The sequence below is a fragment of the Drosophila gunungcola genome, assembly GCF_025200985.1.
Source record: "Drosophila gunungcola strain Sukarami chromosome 3L unlocalized genomic scaffold, Dgunungcola_SK_2 000003F, whole genome shotgun sequence".
In the NCBI taxonomy this organism is placed as follows: domain Eukaryota; kingdom Metazoa; phylum Arthropoda; class Insecta; order Diptera; family Drosophilidae; genus Drosophila; species Drosophila gunungcola.
The window spans coordinates 4,060,780-4,086,370 of NW_026453179.1; the positions used below are offsets into that span (position 1 = coordinate 4,060,780).

Consider the following 25,591-nt stretch of genomic DNA (forward strand, 5'->3'; position numbering starts at 1 on the left):
GTAAGACACTCTTTTCGGGGGAGGTGTAAAAGGGAAGCTGGTTGAACGGGGCCAAACAAAAGCGAGATAAACAAGGAGCACACAGCACCAACACACTCTCGCACATAGGGAGTGAAAGAAGCGACAGACATTGAAACTGTTTTCAGGACTCCGCTGTGTGAGTGTGTGTGTGAGGGCCATAAAACGGTCGCGGCCTGCAGTTGAGTCCTGTCTTAAGGGCCAAAAGAGAGGCTGCTTTATGGCCATACCCACTCCCTACCCCACCGTCTCTATCCCGCTGTTGTTGTTAATTTTGCCACTTTTGGCGCTGGCATAATAAAGTTGATAAAGCAGCCGCAATGCTGCCTTTGAAGCGTTCGTATTAAGCAAGCCCCGAAAAGCAGGCAATTATATTTTGCATAGATATGCACACAGGAGAGCTCCGATAAATCGTATTTTCCTAAGGCAAATATTCTTTAAAGCCAAGAAAATATTTATAATTATTAAACTTTGTTGAAGCCAACGCAATATGTGTTATATGTAAATACAAATGAAATATATATCGTTAGGGAAACTTATCAACTTTTTACTTTCTTTAATAATGGTTCTTTAAACTCGATCAACTCTTCTAAGCTGATTAATATATTATTTTCCTAGGTATATAAAAAAAGTTGAAACTCGGGAATAAGTTAGACAAATATTTCATGCTTAACTATAAAGGGAACAACTTAATAGTGAACCTATTTTTAGTTGACTGAAATGTTAGTTCAACCCAAGAATGCCCGACTGTTTATAAGTACTCTAGTGTGTGACTGGGGTCCCCGCAATAAATGCCCCTGTTTTCTTGCATCCCAGTAATGAATGGCATCTCCTCAACTGTCTGTCTTCGTTCCTGTAAGGGCTGCAAAAAAGCGTGTCAAATAACTAGGACACCCAAACCGGGGCAAAGTAGATAGGGACATCAGCTGCCTGCCTAAGCGTCGGCCATAAAACAAATGAGCCTTCAACATGAGTTTGTCATTTGTTTGCCACCCGTCTCCACGGGAAATTTTAAAGCAGCAATTTATGAAAAGCCTTTGCAGCTGAAGACAAATATTTCTGCGGGGAGGCATATAAACTATGCACTCGAATTTTGCCGCCTGATTACAGCCCCGAAACAATGGAATGCCGTAAAAAGAACGAGCCGGGAGCAAAAGGAAACACAAAGTAAAAGGAGTCGGCATCTCTGGGGGTTCCAGTTCGTGTCTGCTGGCATTGCAAGTCGAAGCTCTGCTTCTCCCGGTTATTACGATCCTTGTAATTAATGTATACCTTGAGGATATATTACGAGCCATGGTCTGGTCGCAGTCTGGCTAAAAGAAAATGGCCAAGATAAACTGAATCTGAAGGTACAACAAAGAAAATCAAAGCAAGAGTGCAAAACAGGTATGCAAAACAGTGTGACTGACATTTTAATAACTTGCAACAGTTTATGAATTATTTTTCTATCCCAGAGAAAACGAGAACTGCTTGAACTTTCATTTCGAGTGTGAGCATGAAAATGAAAGAGGCAACTCGACTGCTGTCTGCCAAAAGGTCAACGAACAATAAGTCTTAAAGTCATGCCAGGACTACCAAATGCCCGACTTCGCTTTTATCCCCCCGGCAACTGACAGACTTATGCACTATGCATGCAGTCGGGTTGCCAACTCTGGCCGCCTTTTTCTCTGTGTCAGTACCTATATCTCTTCCAGGCTGGCAAAAAATAAATGTAGCTACGAAATTTAACTAACATTTTTGTACTCTGACATGCACAGCGGCTTCCTTTTCACAGCAGGGAAGAGCTTTGAAGTCAAAACAGGCAGGACATTCGGGCCAACTTCTTGCAGGAATTACTTCTATCTACTTCTTCTTAATACTCCAAATGAAGATTTCAAGGTCCTGAGGCTGAGTAGAGTATTTGCAGTTCGTTAAAGGTTTGGCACTCACATCCCCCTATCCTAAGCCTTCATCCTTTTTGTGATCAGTTCTGGTGAAAAACGAGGGTACGACAAAGTTGTATGTAAATTATTAATTTTCTTAAATGTGCAAACATGTTTAAAAAGTTTTTTAAACTGGGTTTTATGTATCGCTTCTTAAAATTACTTAAATACATACATTTATAAAGCCAAATAAATAACATCATTGGACACATATGCAGTTTTATAACCATAGAGACTTTCTTAGCCGAAAGAACTTAAAATTTCGTGAAAACAGGGTACTTTTCATTCGTGTTCCCAACTAAATTTATTTTGCCTTCTGTATTTTGCATATCGTTGCTGTTGTCCTTCACACTTGGCTACATCTGGGTCTGGGTAACTTCTGTTACTCTCGACACTGCAGCACAGTTGTTATTTCATTTTGAAAAACACTCCGACGGCGACTGAAATTGCAACTGCAACTGAGCGGGGCAAAGCTGCCCCAATACGCTTTAATGCGACGACATTAATTTATGAGCCCGAGTCGAAGTTAAGCACCGTTTCAGCCATTTCAGCCACTCTCTAACTCATTTATTCAGACGGGACTGGGGACTCGGTTCGGCATTCACACGCCTCGTCGCGTTGGCACTTAAGTAATTTCAACTTGCAAACAAACACCCCGGAATACTTGCTCCCGGAGCCATAGCAAATGTCAAAGTAGTTGTTAACATTTCCGCTCTTTCGCACGGCTTTTCTCTGTTCCGAGGTTTACTCTATTTAAAAGCGAGGGAAGAACGGCGAAAAGTTTGCCAGCCAGCCAGCAACCAAATTGCAAGCCACAAGGAATGCAGTCAAGTAAAGCTGCAAGCGAAAAAAGTTTCCTTTGCCCGACACTCTTAAATTACTGACTTAATTATAAAACATGAACGCTGGGAGTTAGGGGGTCTTAGCCTGGCCAGCATCCTTGAAGCAGTTGGCATTGCAGTCGCCAGTAATTTACATAAATAACTTGGCTTGGAGTATTAACATGAAGGTTACAAATCGCTGTGCTCTCCCCCGAGCCATAAAACGTTAAATGGCATTTAAACTGTTGACTTCTAGATAAAAACCGGGTCAAATGTGGCTTGACCCGGAAAAGTAAAGCGTCGGGGGAATAGAAATGCAAGGACTTTGGGGGAGCGGAAGCCTGCATATAGGTAGCTCCAATTGTTACGCCAGGTCTTGGCTCCATCTGCCTCCTGCTCCCATTGCGACTTACTGTCGCTTCATGTTGACAAGCTTAACAACCGTCAGCTGCAAGTTGCAGCCATTCCTCATCACCGGCTCACACACAGGACCTCCGGTGCTGGCAACCCTTTCTCTTTTTCCGCCCCCGCGCCCGCCGCTGGCTTGACTGCTGAGGTTCTTGAGGTTTGAGGTCCCTGCCAGTCTCATGTGCAACTGACATTTTTCAACTTGCTGTGGGACTTAGCCCACAACCAGCACATCACATCTGCAAACATTGACTTTGACTTGTTTTCTGTTAATTTTTGGGGGCAGGGAGGCAGAAAGAGTTAGTTGCACACTGAGGGAAATTGTGGTTTTTCGATTTACAATATTATTAAAAAACAATCATGAATATTCTAAATACTTATCCGAAATGTTTCTTTTGTTCCAAATTAATTTAGTGGAGTATCAGATTAAGAATTTCAGTTATAAATTTTACTAAAATATTGGTTATATTGAAAACCACTTTTAAAACAAAGAAATATGCCCAGCGGCCTTGTTATTTCCTTGACATTTTATCTGCCTGACTTCAGCAGTTGCTGACCCTTTTTTCGCAGTACACAAAACTGATAACTCATCAAGTTCCCATATCCCTGCAGGAAATGGCAGTGAAGCGTTTTTAATGTGTTTATAAATATGCCGGCCAGACCGGATCCTTCGACAACCTCCCACTCTCTTGGGCTTTCTTTGGTCTAAGCTTTGCAAAACTAGGGAGTTTATAAAACTGTTGTCCCTTTTTGATACGCTGCAAATTGACCCCTTGCCTGCTCGGGATGTCGCTCAGTTTTGCGCCCATGTCCACCCGATCTACCTCCTATCCAGGACATCCTGTGTGTCGCAGGTCGAGGCCGGGGGATTTGTTGTGAGTCGAGAGTTGGCAGACTAAACGGAAGCTCTGCTGCGGCTGTTTATCAACAAGGACACGCCTCCTGCGGCCTGTGGGCTAAATGTGAGAATTAATGCAAGCTCCTGGAGGCGGTGGCTGATATTGAAATTAGTTGGCCAGACCACAGTTGGGGCAGTTGGGTGATAAGGCGTGGCCGGTTCTGGCGTTTAATGAAATCGTTAACCCGGACAAATTTGCATAATCGGTTCGGGGGCTGTGTATCCGACTCAGTGCCACCATTGGCATCGGTTTCTGATGGTGATTTACGGGCAAATATTTGAACTACGAGCGGGCATAATTGCCATTTGATTGCCGAAAGTGAAAGGTGAAGGCGTTGGTTAAAGTTAAATGAATTCCATGATAAATGGGTGAGCAGACGGTAAAGTATTCCTACATTTCATTTGCGATAGTAGTTTCCCTGATTCAAAGCGACTTTCCTCTCACTGACACCTCATCATCATCATCAGCATCATGTAGCCTTCCATCCAATCAGGCAAACTTAATCCTCCGTCCTTATTTTTCCCCGAATTTTCCTTTGTTACATTTTCAATTTCATGCCTAAGCCTGTTGTTGGGAAGGGTAAAGAGGAAACCATATTAGTTTCGGGCCTGTCGTTTTATTGAAGCAACAAAAATGATAATTTTCGTCAATAGAATGCTTTGGGGGCCCCCAAGCCCATGATATTCCATCTTGTAAGCCCCGTGGCCTTAACAAAGAACCCTCTGAATGCGCATGAATTTCAATTTCTGTTTTTTTCTGGCCGGGATTTGCACTCTTACACCCCCGACTCTTGTAGGCTAATAATCAAACGCATTCGTTTGGTTAGTTGGGGTTGATGATGTAAATATGCCTGTGGCTTTGGCTCTTTCCGCACTCTTTTTCCTGGCCATTGATACTTTGCGATTGCCCTGGGTTGTTTATCTTTTCTGTAGACATGTGATATCCGACCTGTTTGGGGACTCGTCCATTAGCGCCCTGCCGAATATCCTTTTCTGCTTGTTTGCCAGTGTTGAGTAATTGGATTAGATTACATTTTTTTTTGTCCTACCTGCCACACGTCTCCGGTGGATACATTTTTGCGGCTGCCACAGCTGCTGTCAGGCCTGATTGATTGATGGATGGGATGGCTTGATCTCGTGGCATTGTCAATATGCTTTTTACGGCCCTCGTCATTTTGTGCTAAGTTTATATTAAATTTCCTTTTAATGGCCGCCGAAAAAAGCACACAAACTCTGGCAGCTGATGTGGGCAAATGTATTGGTGTATGTTTTTGAAAATGTATACAGCTTCTGTTCCTCGTCCTTATCGCTATCCTATAGCATTGCTTCGGGGGTGGGAGAACTTGGCGGCGAGAGTATAATAATTTTCTGCATCATATCTGCAAGGCTATTAAATACACATAAAATTTCGTGCGGTATGCGAGCACTTTCAAACGCCGCTTTTCCCGCCCACACTTTCCACACTCTTGCTTCGAGCTGCAACCAATGGAAAAATCATAAAAATTTATGATTGCAATAATCTGGCCTTCGCACGGAACTTGTTTTTCATGCGGAAGTGCAATTGATGCGGCACCCGAAGAAGTCGCCATCGTTCCACGAAAATTATGAAATAAAAAAATATTTTAACGATTCTTTTGAGTCCAACGTGACAGTGTTCAGATAAGATGTGTATTTCAAAAGTACCATATGGTTGTTTTAAAATCGATAACAGCTTGTTACTCAAGGCCATGGACACACTTAGAGAATTCTTTATGAAGCTGAATTTAAATAAGATTTTTGGATAATTTTGAGACTTAACTTAACCCAAAGACCTTTACAACTTTAAAAAAAGTGTTTACTATAGACAAAATAAAACAAATATTGTCAATATATCAAAAATTTATAAAATATTTAAATTAGGCTTTACCAGTGTAACCCCCGATAAAACAGGCAATTTGTGGATTATTTTTTGAAGAAAGTACTAGATAGAATGTTTTGAAACTTTTTGCACATAATAACGTAATTTCAACTTTATTTTTGTCTGCTGAGGCTCCAAAAAAAAGTACTCCAATTGCATGGCGTGATTCCGGTCGAACGAGTGGCTGAAATCAAAAAGAAAGTTTTAAAAAATTTAGTTTATAGATAAACGCATTTGAAGTTTCAGGTTCCTGCGAGCCGTCGCTCCTTAGAACGCTTCCATTAAAAAGCTACTTAAGATACGACATTGCAGCTTTTAGAAGATTCTTTTTTCAAATTGTAAACTATCGATTGAAAAAAAATGGTAATCTGGTATAGCCCGTAGCACGTCTTTTTAAATATTTCACTTCTCAAGCTCAAAACTCTAAATGAGTTTTCGCAGTGCAGAGATGAACAGACCCTAATTTAAACATGGTAATAAGCCCGGCAAAGAGCCAGCCAGGATTAAGGACTTTGCCTTATCGCATTCCGTCCGATCTGCGTTGAGTTATCAACGATATGCTTAATTTAGTTGCCCCAGCAAATCTCCCCACTAGAATCCCTCGGCAAGTGTAATAATTTGTTGTTATTATCTCCCAGGCGGAGGCGACGGCGACCCAAAAGACAATGCCGTTCACATTGGCCCAGTTCCAAGGGCGGAAAGTGGTAGGCATCCTTTTGCTTGTGGCATCCATCTATACGGCTGAATGTGAAAATACATATATACGCATATATATGGCTATGTGTAGGTACAGCAGCATAATGAGCGCATTACACGCCATGTGGCACTTGTGCCTATCTCCGATGTTCTCAACACTTGGCGCTTCGCCTGCGTCGAACGCATAAATTTCAAGGACGCAAAAACACGGGCGGGGAGAATCGGAGAAACATGGCACAAGAACATGCGAAGCGCGAAAAATAAATTGACAGCCCGAAGGTATGCAACGCGCCTCTGCTCACCCAGTTTTGACCTACATGTGAGTTAGGTAAGGGTTGGCGGCGGGAGGGAAGTGGGCGTGGTAGGCTATTGGTAAAAGGCCAAGTTGCCAAGGCAAAATGAAACCGCCAAAAGATACACAACCTACTTATTATTCAAGCTACTTTCCTTACTGTGAAGAGCAATCATTTAAAAAAAATTAATTAAAATTTTATATAAACTTAAATTTAATCAAGAAATTTACCAATTCTCCGAAATAAGGAAGATACACATCCTATTAATTTTTCAAGGTTGCAGAGAGGGTTGTTTTTCTCTACAACCCTTTATAAGAATGGTTAAAAGATTATTAAAACTTCAATTTAAACTCTTCACATTTATAGAATTTATGCTATGATTTCATAACCGTTTAATGCTAACAAACTTGGATATTCCTTTTACCGAAATATATTTACCTTTAATTTCTTCAGTCACTTATAAAAACTATAAGATTAGAATTAATTTTTAAGCTCCATGACAATCATCACGTCCATTATAATTAAAAATTAAATACAACACGCATTAAGCTAATGCGCTGGCTTAAAAAGCTCTCTTCATGTTGCTTAATAACGATTATGACTATAATTTATTGAACAGAAAACCCCGCGACCGGTCAAGAGCTCCGGTAATGTCATTAATTGCACACGCATGAATTTTTGATGCATTCGGTTGCGAAAATCAATTAAACGTGAATATAAGCGATGCAGAATTGTCACGGCAAGCATTGAACTGTTTAAAACAAATATATCATCAATGTCAGCAAACGTTTTAAAAGTGTTAAGTAAGCGAAAATAAATCATTTGTAAAAGTATTTCACTAGCCCGATTTAATCGGATAAATATGTTTTTTTAAAAGCAATTCAAGTCATAAACTGAAAAAAGAACTGAATAAAGTAAATATTTTTTCCCCATTTTTAAATAAATGTAGTATGCATTCGATATGTCTATCATTCTCTTGCAGTTTTGAGGAAAAGAGGAGAAAAATGGGAGACGGTTATATGAAAATTGCTGTCCTGTGACGTGTGCGCAATTTCCGCTGGCCGAGGTTTTCCGAGGGAAAGTGGCGGGGAGAGTTGTGGATTGGCTGGCGGAAAAGTATGAGCAACTATGCCGGGGTCATTCATCCTGCAAAGTGGCGACACACCAAGCCGTAGTCCCTGGCAAAACTCGCCCGGCACCGAAATGACTAATGGGCCAAAGGGGCAAAGAAACCGGCCAACAGAGAGAAGGCCGAAGAAAGGCAATATGCAAAATTCGTAATTTGCCCTGGCAGACAGGATCCGCATCCTCATACCCTCCCCTCGGGGTATTTTCCCCCTGGGGCAGTTGTCGCATTCACTTGGCTCCTGCAACGTTCGACTATTTTTATGACCAAATGGCGTTTTATTGCCGTCGACTTCTGTCGATTTCTGGTCACATATATAGACTACTATCCTATTCGGACTCGGCTCTCAAATGTGGGACAGAATCTGGTTTCCTTGGGCCTGACTAGTTCAAAACAAGTTGACATTCCTCAGCATCCCTTATCGATTTTCTGTTGTTCGGGGCGGGGGCTAACCAAATCGCCGCCTTAAGCTGTCCAGGAATCCATTCCCTGCTCCTTCCTCGATTTATATCGGGGGTGGTTTCACACGGGGTGTGAGGCCTTGGCAAAACGTTTCAATTGATTTGAACATTTATTGCTTTCGAGGGGGGACGTCATGGGACATTGCCCAGACGTTGGACGAAAGGTAGTCGAATTATTCCGTTGTACGTATATATATAAAATAGTTTTTCCTTGTCCTTTTAAAGCAAGGTAGAGAAATCCTTGGGAACGGACGTTTTCTGTTCGTTATTGCCATCATGGCTTGGTTTGTTTTCCTTGAAAAATTCTATGCTGTTAGCCAATTCGATGCGGATTTCTCAAATCGATTCGCTCTGCCATGCATATTTAGTTGCCGTTTTCTTTGCAAAATAATTTTAGCATTTAACAAACTGCGAGTCAAGCATTCCAAACAATTTTGCTTTCATACTCCGGAGTATGGAGAATTTTGAATGCCGCTTAGCTGAGAATAATAATTGGTTGGTTTATTGCTCTGGCAGCCTTCGGCTTTAATTGCACTGAAAAACATTCCAAAAACTAATTAAAATTCTTTTCGTTCGCTTTGTTTGGCGCGCTTTGCATATTCAAATCATTAAAGAAAAATGCACAGAAACAACAGCAGCAATTTTTTGTAATTTGGCTCAACTCAACACCTTTTTGAGGGGTTGCTCATCCAACCAACGTGTTGGCATTTGTATTTTACTCTCATTTTTTGTTTTTATGCCCTGCAGCGAAAAACACAAAGAAACACGAGCGAGGAGGGAAAAAAACAATTTCAAAATTCACATAATGAACTGGGGCCAAAATGGGGAGCTGGGTTAGTGGGTGGTGATGGGCGGCTGAAAAGGACCGAAAGCAATCCTTAAAGCCGTTGCCAAATAGCATGCCAGTTGGCAGTAAGCGAGAAATAATTATTTGCCGTGCTAAGCGAACATTATTCACTCCAATTCGGCCAGGAAAAGGCGTAACAGCCACAGCAAAATAGAAATATGTTAAACTACTCGGCCTGATACCACGAAAAAATGGGCAGAGAATTAAGGCTCTAAGTAAAAGTGTTTTTCACAAAATGGTCACTGAGAAAAATTGAAATACGAATTTAAAGTTTCCATGCTTATTCAATATAAGACAAACAACATTAAAGGCCCTTATAGTTCTTTGTTTTAATATTAGAAATTTGAAACTTTAAAAATGAAAAATATTAGAAATTATATGAATAAGAATTTCAGTATAAGTGAAATATAAATATATTCCTTGTCTTATAAGAAATGTTTACCATTAACCATATTAAATATAAAGATCTCGTTTATTTTCCGTGTATATTTAAGAGTACATTACCCCACCTGGAAGCTTTTAATGTTGTCATTTTTGGGGTCCGCCTTGTGATTTACCTTTTGCCTGCGCGTTGTTCCCATTTTGCTGGGAGATTTGTTGTCTAATTTATGTAAACCAGCCGCTCATCTCCTTCCCGTTGCCCCTATCCACCAAGCGGATGTAATTTATGAAATTGCCATTGGCTCATGCTCGCACGTCTTTCACTCACTTCTCATTCGCATTCTCATCGGCCCGCCATTGACATTATGAATGTTTTTCAATTTTATTTATGACGTAAATTGTTAATAAATGCAGTCGACCTCGGTACGTGACTTACTCGATGTCTTATCGCGTTCGCTGGGATGATTAATGTCTGGCATAAACGAATTGCATTTTAAATAAATTATTACGCATACGCAGCGTGGACCGAGGCGTCTCTAATGAAGCTGCCGGCTATTTGGCGGTGGAAAATAAGGGAATTCTCCTTTAAAGGAGCCGCAGCAAAGGAGTGCGGCTTGTGTACTCGCCAAACTTGGTTGGCAAACTCTTTTTCGCTTGCAGCTTGATTAAAATTTCATTAACAAAGAGCGGCAAAAACTTGCGGCATACTTTAAGGCTGCGGATGGCATGTGTGTGGGTTTGGGTGCATGTGGCTATGTGGGTGGGTGAGAGAAATCTGCGGTGCCACACTCACACAAGCACACTAGCTCACTGGTGTCGGCATATAAAACGCTTTGCTTGTTTCGAGGCTACCCGACTTTTTTCCATTCTCCGCTGGCTTTTTTCGCCTGAACGCTTCGCTTGTTTGCCAACTGGCGGCGGATCCTTAAGGATGTGTGTCGCTGTGTCGGTGTGTGTGTGCGTGTGATGGTGTGAGAGTGTGTGTGAGTGCCTGTTAAATTGCTTGTTTATGTTGGCCCTCGCTTCCTGCCTGAGCCAAATAAAAAAAAACTGCGAACAAGGACTCATGCGGCAATCACTTGAAAATTCTCATATGATTTTGATTTCTTTTAATTTGCAAACAACCCCACTCTTGTCTTGTCTGCTGTTCGCTTTTTCGGCTGTCTTTCCTCTTGTTTGGCAAGCAGACAAATATTTTTGCTTAGGCTTGTTGATTTTATTACGGCTTTGTTAGGCCACGATGCTCACTTAAGCAAATTGAGAACTTGTAAATATTTAATGAGCCAGGAGGAGAGAGGTAAGGAGGAGCAACAGGATGCACTTCACGCCGTAATAAACTGTTATTTATAGACCGTGAAGTTAAATACTTGCAGCCAGAACAAAATTATATATATTTGAAAAAAAATGTCGAATAACTTACATTCTGTGAGATAAATCTACAGTAATAGCTCTTTAAACTCTTACCTTTGTTGGCTAGTTTGGTAATTAATTGCATTTGTAAACATATGCACTTCAAAACGTTGAAATGTTAATGGACAGATATTAAAAAGGCCGAAAAATAATATTGCAAAGCTCGGTAAATAACTTACGTAATTTAAAAAGTTCGTCAAAATCAAGTATTCAGTATTTCATTTTATAAAACATGTGTGCCAAATCTTTCATAGCTTAGGAAATGTAGAAAGGTATCTAGAAATATAAGAATTATATTTCTAAATATATTTATCTTTAAACGTCCATTTCACCTGACTGCTGAAGCTCAACATCCGCCTCACCTACATGCCATAATTATAATGCCAGCTTCAGTGTTAATTTGCCACCCAAACTGCACTGGGAGAAATGAGTGGCGGGAATTTATGAAGTTCTATCTCATTAATTGTTCACTTCTGCTCTCTGCTGTGTTGAGGGTTTTCTCTCTGTCCAGACATCCTCTTAGTGACGCTAATCCCTGGCTCGCAAAACCTCACACCCAAGGGCATGTCAAGCATTTAATTACTGGCCATCAGCAGGGCTTAAAAGTGAACCCCACTCCACTGATCCTGCTCCGCGGGAATCCGCTTCGTTGAAATAATATTAAGCCAGTGAAGGGATAAAGGATTCATCACTCCGCTCGCCTGTCCTTTTTGCTAACTGCCTTTTAATTTTTTTGCTCTGCTTTCTGTATTGCTACGCAAAATATTTTCATTAAAATGTCAAAAAATATCTGAGAATATTTTGCGCAGACACGCAACGTTCGTTGGGGCAGTCGGGCCATGGGGTGGTTATAAAAATTAATGGCAAACGCAAATGCAAGAGGCGGCAAAAAGGATTCAAGATTTGTTTAACCAGCATTCGTTTGCCGTCTGTCCTCTGGTCCTGTGAATTGTCGGGAGAGTCGTTAAATTGTTTTCATTATCCTTGTAAGCCCTGCCAGCGAACCGTGCAGACCGGGGCCAGAGGTAATAGCCCGCTATCGCCGTTCCCTTCGCTCCTCCTCCGTGCCAATGCCAATTAAAACCGCAATGCAAATGAGCTGTGCTTAATGCGTGTGCCAATGTGTGCGTGTGCTCACTGTGTGCGTGCAGATACACTTTACCAAAAGTGTTTTATTTTAGGTAATATACAATACTTATGCTTAATAGAGCTAAACAAATTATGAAAAACCTTTGAACAAAATCTAATATAAGTAGTTCTGACATACAAATGAGCTGGGGGTCAAATATAAAATCAATCTTAGAAAGGTGCAGAAATTTTTACAATTATTATAACAATTATTAATTACAAACAATTTAAATCCTCTATATATCTCATAAAATTAATTCTGGCATTTGATATTTGATACAGGTTAGTTGAGTAAGTTAACAATTTCACCATCAAATCTTATTAATGGTACTTTTTTAATTTATTTTCTCAACTTTTTTAAAGAAACAATTGCAATAACACTTTTTGCCTATTACACTATATACATATATAAATTTTTTCCATTTATCTTTTTCTTCTATGTGAATAGTAGTTTAAAATTGGTTTTATGCTCCCTAATAACTATTAAGAACTTAAGTTAAATTTCAAAACGGTTGAAAATATTAAAAATAACAATAACCTAAAGAACAAATACCTTAAATGTATAATGGAAACAGACAAATACCCAACTCGATCACAAAATTTCCCCTTGTGCACCCTAACATCGAATAGTTTGCGGTCCTAAACAAAAATTTAATTGCTCTGCTGGGAGGGCTGGTCCTTTAATTTTTCCGCTGTTGTTTTGGAAAACGCTTAGGCCGCTCCCAATTTGCCCATATGCAAAAAAACTGGGCTGGGTAGCACTTGTTTTTGGATGTTGTTTTAGTTGTTCCTGTTGTCGGGGTCGGGCTGACTACTCATTCCATTAAGCAAACAATCGAAACACGATGCATTCTGAAGGGATAAAGCCGGATGGTCGTCGCCTTCGTTTTGCTCGTGTTTCCGTTTCATTTGTAATTAATTAAATTACTTCCGCTTAAACAACGCTCCAGACGCAAGAACCCGAGAACAGGACCCGAGGAGCGGACCTAAACCCATTCCAATTCCGAGTCCCCGCCCGGCGACTTCTCAATTACGCCTTCATCCAGTCAACCAGACCCACCCGACGGGTCCTTTTTCCTGCAAACTCCACCATGGCTTGTTTATCCTTCGCAGTCTCAGCCCCTGGACTCGGCGAAGTAATTAAGAAGACATTTCACCCGGGCATCCTTTAATCTGTGCGTTTTATTTGCGGCATCGTCTTCGTGTTTACTTCATTGCCTGGCCAGCGATGGCTGCACGTAGAAAAAAACTATTTAAGTTCCGGTATTTTAATCTCATTGGGTTTTAACGTTCAAAATTATTCGAATTAAGATATTGTGGTTAGTCAGTTGGGCAGCTATGCTTGCTTTTGGCGATATACTAATATAACGAGTTGATTAAAATTAATATGCCAAAACTAAATTATGTTTTTTGGATTTTATAGGTCTAGGATATTCTTAAAGTATAAACAAAATATTTGGCAGCCATAAAACAACAACATCACTATAATATACATCACTCCATCTATAAAAACCCTGATCAATAATGATAATTAAAAATGAATTAGCTGAGAGTAAATATATAAAATACAAGGGATTTAAAATTCTTTTAGATTCTATTTATTCTTTCACTATCATTATTCCCTACAAACTGAGCTATATTTAAAAAAAAAAGGAAGTCTTTAAAATCTCAAGAATATTTTTTTTCTATGTTGTAATTTAGTTTCGTGCTCATTGTTGGCTCTTGGGGCTAAAACGCACTCATCTCTAGATGGAATTTCGCCCCACCTCCCACAGCAATCTTGATGATTTGCTTTGGTTTTGTTTAGTGTCTGTGGCTTGGCGCCTGGTACCTTGTTCCTCCTGCGGACATTCCTCTTTCCGATTCTGGGAATCCTGGTCTCCTTTAATCTGTTGCCAGTGGACTGAACTGGTTGTTATTTCGTGCCCAGCGCACGCTTGATTAGTCGCCTAATGAGGTGTTGACTATGAACGTCTAATGATTGCCATAGAACAGCCTCGAACACACACTCACAAACACACACATGTGTACACTTGGGCGCAGATTAAAGTTGATTTTAATTAAATCAAAATCTTCTTCTCCTATTTTTAGCTCATGAGCGGACTCAACTTTCATCTGTGAACGGGTCCCACTGGAGGAAAGCCCAATGAAAAGTTTAGTTGCCACCGAACCAACGTGAGTTAATCAATACCAAACTAGACCAAAAAACTGACAAGAAAAAATGTGAAAAGCTAGCCACGGATTTGCATTGAAAATTCGCTTTCGGATAGCCAAAAAAAAAAAAAAAACAAAAATGGATGCTAAAATATCGATTGAACAATATTGCTTTCGCTTTCCCCAGCAGTTTTCAATGCAAATTTTACAATTGAAAAAACGAAAAACTTTCTACAAAATTCGCATATATTTTCTCCATTTTTATTTACATGATATTCGGCCTTAAAACATGAAAACGAAACTAACCGAAATTGGCTTCGAACTTATGTGCAAAAATTGGAAACTAATTGGCGAAAAAAAAACGTTTTGAACTGCAAAATGTGCACAATCGTTGCGTAATCGATAATCGCATAAAATGGGAAATGTAAAACCAAAACGAAAAATAAAAACAACAACCACAACAATATGGGAATCATGTATTCCCTTACAATCACAACAACCACCGAACAAAAACATTTCAACAACACCATCAACATCATAATCATCACCATGCTCATGAACATCCTGCGAATCCTGCTATTTATGCGCTTTATGGTGTGACGTCATGACTGCGACCCCTGGCTGATATATCCCCCTTGTAATACTCCCCCTCCATTCAAACCACCCCCTCCCTTTTCCTATTCCTATTTATGTGCATTTTTGTGGCTTTCCCCCTCAATATTTCTTTTGCTATGCGTTTTCATTTGCGTTTTCACTTGCCATTTTTGTTTATGCTTCACGCTTTCGATTTTTGTTTTGGTTTTTCTGCGCCCCCCAAACTCCCTTCTGCGTTGCCAATTTCCGCTTGAATTAATTCTATGTTTAAATCTGCGAATCCTCATCGTCGTCCTGCGTCCTTCGTGCTTCGTCCTGCAGTCAGTCGGAGTGGAGCAAGTGAACCCCTGCGGCTAGCCACCCGCCACCCCGAGCCACCCACTCTAGTCAAATTTAATAAAGGCCGCACAGAGCTGCTGTGGTGGTGACTGGCCCACTCCATCGTTCTCTGCCGATGTCCTGAATTGTCCTGGCGGGCTCACGCAGTGCGACAAAAGCCGCCCGCAGCGTTTTTATATGCGCACATAATTCAGAGCGTCGGCCAGTAACACCCGCTGCCAAAAGTTAATGCCCAAAAGCAAGGCCGCCACAATGATAACCAACAATAATTTGGATTATGACCAGGGCAGCGCCAGCAGCAACACGGCGGCAGCAGCAACATCAACCGCAAGCACAGCGGCAACATCGGCGGCCATGAGCAACAGAAATGGCAGCACCAGCAGCAGCAGCAACTCCTCGCCCACGGCAGACAGTTCGAACTCAAACTCAAACTCGAGCTCAAACGCAAATATAAATCCAAATTCAAATCAGAATTCCAACTCCAATTCAAACTCATATTTCAACCGATTCGACAATCGTATAGCGGCCAATTTGGCTGCCGTTTTAACCGGAGCTGGAGCCCGTTTTCGATCCTCATCCTGCAGCAATCGTCAGCCAGCAGCTGGTTTGGCGAATTCGGCCGTTTTGAGATCCCCCTTGGCCACCATTACTCGTGGTAAGACAAGTCTGGCCGCGCCCTCTTCGCCCGCAAGTCTAGGACGTCGTCGCCCCCTGCAACTCTTCACACACGCAAATCTCAAGTGAGTAGCCCACAATGCGATTCCTAGCAGATCCCTCCAATCAATGCTTAAATCACATTCATTAAGAAATACACGGCACCTATCATTCGTATAGTATAATAGATACACAACACCTAACACATATATAATAAAGAATTACTATTATTATATTTTTACCTATACTAGTACTGACAAAGTAATAAATATTCAAAAACCTGTACCACTCCTTTCTTTCTACTTTAATCTTGTGGAATAAAGTTTTTTGGCAAAGAAAAAAGTATATATTTATTATTTTGTCGGAGTAAAGTAATTTCTTACAATGCAATCATCAACTAATTATAAATATTTTTTTAAATATTATACTCAGTTGCAATGACAATGAAAAGGTGGCCCAAACGCCAAGCTCTGATGAGGACAACTCGCCCACCGAACTAAACAGTTGCAAGCGTTTGGCGGACAAGCCTCCTTTGGTAAGTAAAAATACTTAATTCCATAACAAATTAATATACAAAATAAAAACTAACTTTAGCTTCAGCCCAATCCGTAAAAAAGTTTACAAAACATAAAGACTTGTTTAATTTATAAACAAAATTTATAAACTAAACTAATGCTAAAATGTTCCATGACTAAATTGACACGAAAATAAAATACGTTTTCTTTGGATAAAATACTACGTATTTAAATAAGCTCAGATTTATCTAAGAAATGTATTTTGCAAATAATAATGCATGAATGAGTTTTCCCGAGTGTAGGGATTATTCAAGAGATTTTCCTACCAAAGAATGGCAAATATTTTGCCCTGCATTAGAAGATCAAACATATTTGATGGGTTTGACTTTGATAAGGGTGCGCCAACACTCGGACTTCGTTTATTGGTTTTCCATTTCTGCCAAGCTCAAGGAGTGGCCCAAATATTTCCCGAATTTTCAACGCTTTGTTATGAATTATTGGAAGACAGTATTCCCGCGCGGGAAGAGCTAAGCTTCCCTGAAGGGAAAAAAACTTTAGAGAACTAAGCCCCACAACCCGTGCGGTCCTTACGGACCATTTGCTGGATTGCTTGCTGGATTTTTTCGGCTCTTCCGTTTCAACTTTTTTTTTGTCTTTGTCATAACACGTAGAAGTCGAAGGGCTGCCCACATGCGAAATGTTTATCAAATGTTTCGCCCGTGTTCTTTGTCACGTGATGGGCGAGACCGAGGCGAAGTTTTGCAATGCAAAACTTTAGCCTTTCCTTCGACTTGTGGCACGTTGTTTTCATAAATTCAACGCCTTAAATATTCATGCCTCAGTGTGAGTTCTGCTACATTTATATATATATATATATATAGTTACGTATATAGAGAGATATGGAGTCGAGGCAGCTGTGCTCAGTCGAGCATAGTCTATGCGATAAGTACGTGCGAGTTTATTCATACGAGAGAGACTCGCTGGCACTCGACCACGCTGCGTATACGTTATGTGTTTGTCTTATTTATGGCAGCAATGCGACTCGATTGCGCATTATGGTGATTACGTCTGTAAACTAATGGTCTCCACTTCGGGGGAAGGGGTCTCCTTAAGCTGGATGCAACTGAAATCAAATCGAATCAAGGCCAAGTCACACACCGAAACTGAAACATCAGTGGCACACGACAGCAACCACAACAACAACGGGCACTGAAACACTCTGAGAAATTGAAATCGTATCGAAAGCGAAAAGCAATCAGTTGGCCCTAATGGCAAACCATAAATATTGTCAATACAAGGGCTGTGTGTGCAACCCCCTTTCCGCCTGACATTCCGCATATGTCGAGGTCTGAAAACAAAGAAACGCAAAAAAGGGTTCGTGCTTTCGCTTTTGGTATTTTTCATATTCCTGTGCAGCGAACGGCGCTTCCCTTGTTTTGTCAATAAATCAATTTCGGCTATAAACATTTTTCGACGGCAACAGCAAATAACACGCATACGCCGCATGGTACGGCAGGCATATCCTTTTGTTTTGCATAGTTTTTTTCGAGCCCTCCCGTTTTTTTTGTGTGGTTCGACATGCTGCTGCCTGTCAATAACATCATTCTGTTGCAGGGTGCGGCCCGATAAGCAAATTAATTTTTGCTTCCCCCATGGGCGGGACAAAAGGGGGCTGGAGTTTATAGAGGGGCGTGATGCTTCCCTAATTGTGCCCAACAGGCAACTTGCCATCGCTGTCGTCGTCGTCTGCTTGGCTGCCTGATTCAATTTCAGATAAGCAAAATAAAGCAGCAGGCAACTGCTGCACATGCGAACCCCGACATGGGAGTGGGCTAAAAATAAAGAGGGCGGGGGTGGGGGGGTTATCCTGACAGGAGTCAAAGACAAATGCGTTGCCACATTATGCAGTTGGCTGTCGGTTGTCTGAGTCGTCGTGGGAGAGTCGGAGTCTGAGTGGCACATCACCCGCATATCCTTGTCCATGGCATCACTCGTCCTTCCTCTCTACTCGACCCCCCTTCAAATCCTGCCCCTCGCTTCCTACACCACTGCCATTCGACTTAGACGGAAATGACGCACTGTCTGTCATGGCGCTCTGCCCACTGCTGGCGTTGATGCATCGATGCTGTTGACTCAGCGCCGCTAAATGTTTGTTTAGCAACTGCAACTGCAACGACAAACGAGATCTGAATACTCTTGCCCAGTCTCCTTACACTCGGAAAAAATATGGAAAAAAATATGCAATATTGTAGGTATTTTTAACTAAACTATCATTTAAAAAAACGAACTTTGCCTTTTCTGGTAAATCGAAATAATGAAATAAATAACTAAATATTTTTTGTTTGCCACAAAATCACAAACAAATCACAATGCTTCGCAATGGAAGCAAATAATTAATCACAGGCACTTTTAAAATGGTATAGGTACTTATATTTCTAATCAATTTATGGACACAAGCTTCTTTTTTGAGCCCGCTTAATTATTTTAAGCAAGTTAAATAAATAAGAAATGTTTTTTTTTTTTAAATAGTCGAGTTTTACGAACCAATTTACAAAGATCACTTCTTTTTGGTAAATAAACATTTAAGCAAGCTTAATTGCAGTAAGTCAACGAAGCAAACGTAATATAACCAGGTTTTTTGCCCAAATACATGTCTGTTTTTTGTTAAATAAAATTTAAATGATAAATTTGGTAATAAAATTCGTTAGTCCTTTTTGTTTAAGTGCACCTCTCGGCCACATTGAGCGACAGCTATCAGCTACCGCATGTGGCCTGGTCCCTGGGTTTGACTTGGTTTGACTCGGTTCTCCGATACGGCTTCGTCACGCCTACCCATGTATCATGTGTGCACGGAATATATTTTCAGCTCGAATGTCATAAATAATATTTTGTGGGCCACGCCCACTGCCCACAGCCACACCCGCACACAGAAACACACCCACAACCACCGCCAGTTGGTGTATTTGATTTAAACTCGCTCGACTTTCGCTTTGCCCTTTTATTTAGCCCCGTTTTGGCTGCTTATCCTTTGGCAAGTCAGTTTATTAAATTTGCATAAATGTTGAGCATTTTGCGGCAAGTGTTCGTTGTTGCTCTTTTTTATTTGTGGGGGTCGAACACGTGCCGTCTCTTTGGCTTTGCAACAGCTGCCACTAATGTCCAGCTAGCTGGCAGTTCATTAAACGAGCAGGGCAATTAGTGTAGCTGGGGAACAAAAAAGCAAAATATTTATTCTGAAATTGAGGAAAGAAATGAGCAAAAGCCGAAGTGTAAATAAGGAATAAGGAAAGGAAGGAGAACTCGCTTCCACGAAATGTAAATACCTGAAAACGGCCCCCATTTCTTAAGCGAGCAAAAAAAAAAAAAGAAATGAACTCCACCAATACAAATACCCACCAAAACATGGCCGCAAATCAGTGTGCAATGCGCCGTGAAATATGCAAACAATGGTGCCTCCTCTTGCTCGCAAGAAGCACACTTTTTCCGGAATTATGCAGCAATGGGCAAACAATTGCTGTCAGAGTAGAAAAAGCAGGTAGGTTAACCCCCGAACCCACCGTCTCATTGTCAATGTCGCCTTAAATTATGCCAAAAAAAACACGAGGGAAAATAAGCGAGGCCACCATCAGACTGTAGACTAGTTTCGGGCAGACAACTATTGTACAAGCGCCGGCAGACTTTTTCAAAGCCACTGACCCCGAAAACAGGACAAAAAGCAAGGGAAGGGGAAGGGGAAGGGGAAGGGAAACACGATCTCAGCATGGGCGCACAAGTGCATCTGAATTATCGCTGGGTGCTAGTTTTTTTCCCTTAGCCTGCTTACCCATTAAAAAAAGACTGTATTCAGCAGGGATTTCGATATCTCTAAAAATATTAAATTACTTATGTTGGTAAAAAAAACTCGTTTGAATTATAAATGTCTGATAAGCATTGTGAACTAGATTTTATTTAATTAAAGTCTAAATAAAATAGAAAATATAAATAAAAGCAGCAAATTGCTCTTACATAAACTTTAAACACTTTAGGGGACTACCCTGTCGGTTGGTATTTTTTGAACCACAACTCAACACTTGCTCTACATACTATTGTTCGTTATTCTTTATTCGCGGCTGCTTCTGCTACTGCTACTACTACTGCTTCTGGTCCTTAGTCCTGAGTCCTGCGGCACATTTCCGCCTAGAATGCCATAGCCGCCATTTGCTATGCAACATTTTAGACGGTGGCAATGTACCATAAAAGGGGCCTGGGAGTGGGGGATGAGTAGCCGACACGAGAGTCTGCCACGAATTTATGCGCCTTTCTCTGTTCCTTGTGCACTTTGCACTCTTTCTTCGTATTCAGCAACCCCCCAAGCCTCCAGCCCCCAGCTCTTATATTCCACCCACCGGTAATGCCTAGTCCAAGCATCCGTTTCCTGTTTAAGTGCACACCCGAAAAAAAGTTTCGCCTGCATTTCGCCTTTTGTGGCGCGGCGCATTTTGCCAGCATTTTGTCTCGCTGCGGTTCTCGGTAATAAATTCTTTCCTTTTTTCTGCTCCGCCTCCGTCTGTGGCTGCGGGCCACGCCTCCAACTCCAACTCCACCCCCGCCCATACCCAACCACCCACTCGCTGCCCTTGACTGCAGCATCCTTTGCTGATCCTTGTCGGCTTACAAGGTGTTTAAATTGTAGTTAATTTTGTTGCCACTTGAACGCTTCGCGTTCGCCTTTGATCCCTTTTTTGGAGGATTTCTTAAAACTTTAAGTCGATTTGGGTCCACACTGAGATGAACTAACGTAATTTCTTAAAGGTTGCTTAGTGTTAATGAAAAAGTTTAGATATTTACAAATTTAAAAACAATCCAAATAAGTATTAAAAATATTTTTTATACAACAATGATTTTTTTGTATAAAAATTGTGTTGATACATTATGTAATTTTTCTCTCTGTAGGTCAAACGCTTAACGATGGGTCTGCTGCGCCACAACGAAGAGTCACGGCCACTGGTGGGCGACATGACCCCTTTGAGTGCTCCCCTGGACATCCAGCCGGTGTATTCGAATGGCTACATAAACGAGGACTCCTACATCGACAGCAAGTTCGGCGACTCGTGCCGTCAATCCTTGACAGCCATTCCCATGCTGGACAATGTCAACCTGAACGACAACAATGAGTTCAATCTCAAGAAGCGGTATCTCAGGGAGACGAGCAGCGGTAAGGACTTTACTAAAATTCCCAGAAGTAAAATAATCAGAAAAATTTCTAAAAAACGTAAAAAAAATGCCATTTTAGTGATGGTTTTTAAATCCTTTTTTTTTGTTCGATTTTGTTTAACTTTATTTAACAATATTTGAGGTTAGGAAAGGTTCTTATTTTCTTCGAATTTTGTTTCTTAGTTTTTTATCTTGAAAATCACATCTTTATAAAATTCCTTTTTCATTTCCCAGCCAACTCAAGCCCCAAAATCTTCGCCAATCGCCTGCGGATGAACCAGGGAGCCAGTGCCCAGCGGAGCAGCAGTCTGGCCACCGCATTCGGCAATGTGGGTGGCGAAGAGGAGGATCTGGATCTGAAGGATGCGTGCTGGTATCAGGCGGGCATTTCCCGCGATATAGCCGTAGAGGTCCTGCAAAGCAAGAGCCCAGGTGCGTTTCTTGTGCGCAAGAGCAGCTCCAAGCCAGGATGTTATGCACTCACACTGCGCGTACCTTCGCCACCTGGGCCAAAGATAGCAAACTATATTATCCTTAGGTCTCCAAGGGGCTACAAAATAAAGGTAAGCTAATAAGATAAGCCACTATTAAATATATTACATTTTCATTTTCGAAAATATTTTATTTTTTTTTATTTTTTAACATGGAAATAAATGTATTTTCCGTTTCAGGGCTTTCGCAAGGAGTTCTCCAGCCTGAAAGCCTTGATCACCCACCACTCGGTGATGCCCGAACTGCTGCCTGTCCCATTGGCCATGCCCCGTCCCACCAACATGTCATCCTCCCGGCGGAATCTCGACGACTTTGATACCTACGACTCGCTGCAGATGCTGCTGAAGTATCTGCGTGCCAAGAACATGGAGACGGAGCAGCAGCAGTAGCTAATGAAGGAAATCGATCAACTGGTTGCACAAAATTACATTTAAGTTCTGGTGTGGCAAAATAATTTTGCTTGAATCAAACCGATACCGAGAAAATGTGATACTCTATGAAAAAGAAAAACACAGACACTGCAAATGAAACGCCTAGCTGATAAATGGTGAAAGTATCTATAGTTTAGTTTAATTTGGATTTTTGGTTGTTCCCTGTTTTTGGATTTGTGCGTTGAAGTAATAAAAGAGTAGGAAAGTGCGAAAATGTGAATGCTTTGTCAGGGACATTGCAACTTACTAAGAAAATGAAGAAAATATCATCCCAAAGCTTTCAATGTTTTTTCAAAAAATTGTCATTTCCAAATTTGTGTCATTGTTATTCAAAAAATCGAAACTTTCAACGTATTCAATTGGTCAGCCGGGAATGTTTATTTTTCAATTTTTTTTTGGCATTTTCAACTGCAAACCTATTGAAAAGATATTTCAAATAAAACAAAATATTATATACCAAATAGGGAAAAACTCTATGTTAAATGTTGTTGCTGCTTTCCATTGTTAAGCATAAATAAATATATTCCAAATTGAAATGCATATTTTAAATGTAAGCAAAACAGACACGAACCGAAAATCGACCCAAAAATGTAAATAGTTCACTACCGTAACATAATTGAGTAAACAAAGTTGTTTAATTTATAATACAAAAAAATGCCAGAGAAACAATAAAAATAAAAACACAGAAACCAGAACACGAGTAATAACAATCAATTTCTCTTCTCTCGCTCATTATGCAAATTTTGTGCATGGGCAGCTGCGTTCCGAAATGAATTTTCACACGTTAATTATTTGTTGGCGACACAAATTCGCATTCAGGGCCCTTTAAAGTCGCGTTCAACGCCACATTGTCCACATTGTCCTGCAGCCTGCTGTTAGCCTAATCACCGTCGTTATACAATTTTAATTTGCTAAACTTTTAATCGAAAAGCGAAAAGAAAATCAACGCGGGAAGGAAGGAAGCCAGAAGGCGGGGCCAGAAAGAAGCAAATCGAAAGTCTGGCTAGGATCGTAATCCCTTTTTTAATTGCAGCTATCCAAGAACACATTTTTTTCCCCGCTTCGGTTGTGGCAAACCTTTTCAATGGAAAACTTTCTGGCCATCGGCGATTTTTCCCCATTTTCCGATCCCACAGTCTCTCGTGTTCGTTGTCAAAGTGTTGTCTACTTTTCTGGTGGAAACTTTTTCTTTGTTGCAATTATCGGCATCGCTACACACGAAGGCGTGCGCAAATGAAATAAAAGTAAAGGCCCAATAAAAAAGAAATGGCTGCCATTTAAATAATTCGAAAATCGCCAAAAAAGTTGTCACCACTCTCCGCCCCACGGACAGCCTAAAGTATTCATGAGAAAAAGACTTGCAGAACTTTTCCCTGCTTTTTCACTTTATTTGTCAATTATTGTGGCACAAACAAACTGGCAGGGGAATCGGGGGAAGAAATCTGCGGGGATGGCCTGTCATTCAGTTGGATGTTTTTGACAATTTGCCTCTTAAATATTTAATAAGCCAAAGTGGTGGAGTGGAACAACAAACAGAAGACGTCGAAAATCAATTATATATAGCATGAGTAAAATGTTTGGAGGGGGAGCTTATAATTTCTAAGTGGCTTTAGCATTCTTCTGAGCGCTTTGCATGTAAAAAGTTTTTTAATTGAACATTCTCAATGGCAAATAAGACAGGCAGCCAAAAAAAACTTGATTCAGAACCCCAATTGCAGTATGGCGACGTTCCTATATTTACCCTGGATTTTTGCTCTCTTTTACAAAGCTTTTCATTAGTCGCATTTCTTTGTTCTCCAACTTGTGAAACCTCCTTTTTCTCCCAAAACTTCAGTTGCACAATGGCAAAAATTATTGCTTTGCTTATTTGCGCAGCGTTTTCTTCATTTGTCAGCGGGTTGTCTTTTGTTATGGAGCCACCGAACCCACAAAAGATATATTAAGAAAAGTATAAAAAGAGATTTCCTTTTCGTCTCAACTTTTTCATTAGGCTAATTAAAAATGTTTGTGACACCGCTGAGAGTGAGAGTGTTTGCCAATGTCTTGAAAGTTTTTTATTTTCATGGAAAGCGTAACACATGGCGTATGAGCTATAAGTGCTTTATGACTGCAAGGTAAACGAACTTTGCGGGGATTACCACTTAAATGGAATTCATCGCCTGCAGCAAACTCGGAAATAAAAACCATTCGCTCATCCCGTTCGAAACTTGTTAGGCTTGCATTTTAAGTAACTTTGGCAGTCGGACCCAGAGATTCGCTTGAAAATGTAAACTTAAAAAAAGTAGGGGACAGAGTTTTGCACATCCTGTGTCTACGTTGTCGCCTTGGCTGACATTAAGGCGACAATTGCTAGTCCTGCTCGTCATTAAAACTCCAACAATGCCAGCCAACGAAAAATTACAGAAAACAATAAAAAAAAGAAGTAGCAGTGACAGAAAAGTTTTCCACTCTCTTAGTCTCTTTTTTTTTGGCAAGAATATGTTTAAGTGTCAGTAACAGTTTTCATGCAAATATTGTCTGGGGACTGTCGGGAATGAAAAAGGACTACAGCAAATGCTAAACATAATGCGATGTCGGGATTAAAGTGCCTGCCAGCAGTTTTACGGCGTTGTTAGTGTTTCTCAGTCCAAAAAAGTTTTCAAGATAGAAAATAATACAATAAGCAAGTAGCTTTATTGAGCTTAACAAAAACAGTGTTTTCCTGCCAGAATATTACAATGTCTTAAGATTTAAGAAATAAAGTTATTTTTCTATTAAGGTATAGTGAGTAGAATAAGGAAAAAACTAAATTATTTATAGAGGGCAAGGAATAACTCGCTGTAATGCAACTAATTTTTGTTCAATCATTCAAAAATACTCAATTTTTCAGAAAACTAAGCCCATTAAATATATTTGTCGCTTATGTTTAAAGCG

General features: G+C 40.6%; 1 protein-coding gene across 2 annotated transcripts in view; it reads left to right on the forward strand.

Moving 5' to 3' along the window:
- The window catches only part of LOC128258612 (EGFR adapter protein), a 28,273-nt gene extending 4,889 nt beyond the window's left edge, over window positions 1-23,384 (forward strand). Inside the window, exons 2-7 of one of the 2 annotated variants that reach the window (XM_052990319.1) lie at window positions 14,398-14,481; window positions 15,376-16,133; window positions 16,480-16,582; window positions 21,495-21,756; window positions 21,990-22,318; window positions 22,427-23,384. In XM_052990319.1, the coding sequence (XP_052846279.1) occupies window positions 15,622-16,133; window positions 16,480-16,582; window positions 21,495-21,756; window positions 21,990-22,318; window positions 22,427-22,636 (1,416 nt within the window). In that variant the 5' untranslated portion in view covers window positions 14,398-14,481; window positions 15,376-15,621 and the 3' untranslated portion in view covers window positions 22,637-23,384. The remainder of the gene's footprint in view (window positions 1-14,397; window positions 14,482-15,375; window positions 16,134-16,479; window positions 16,583-21,494; window positions 21,757-21,989; window positions 22,319-22,426) is intronic. The other variant, XM_052990320.1, reaches the window with a different exon arrangement.
- The last annotated feature ends 2,207 nt before the right edge of the window (window positions 23,385-25,591 follow it).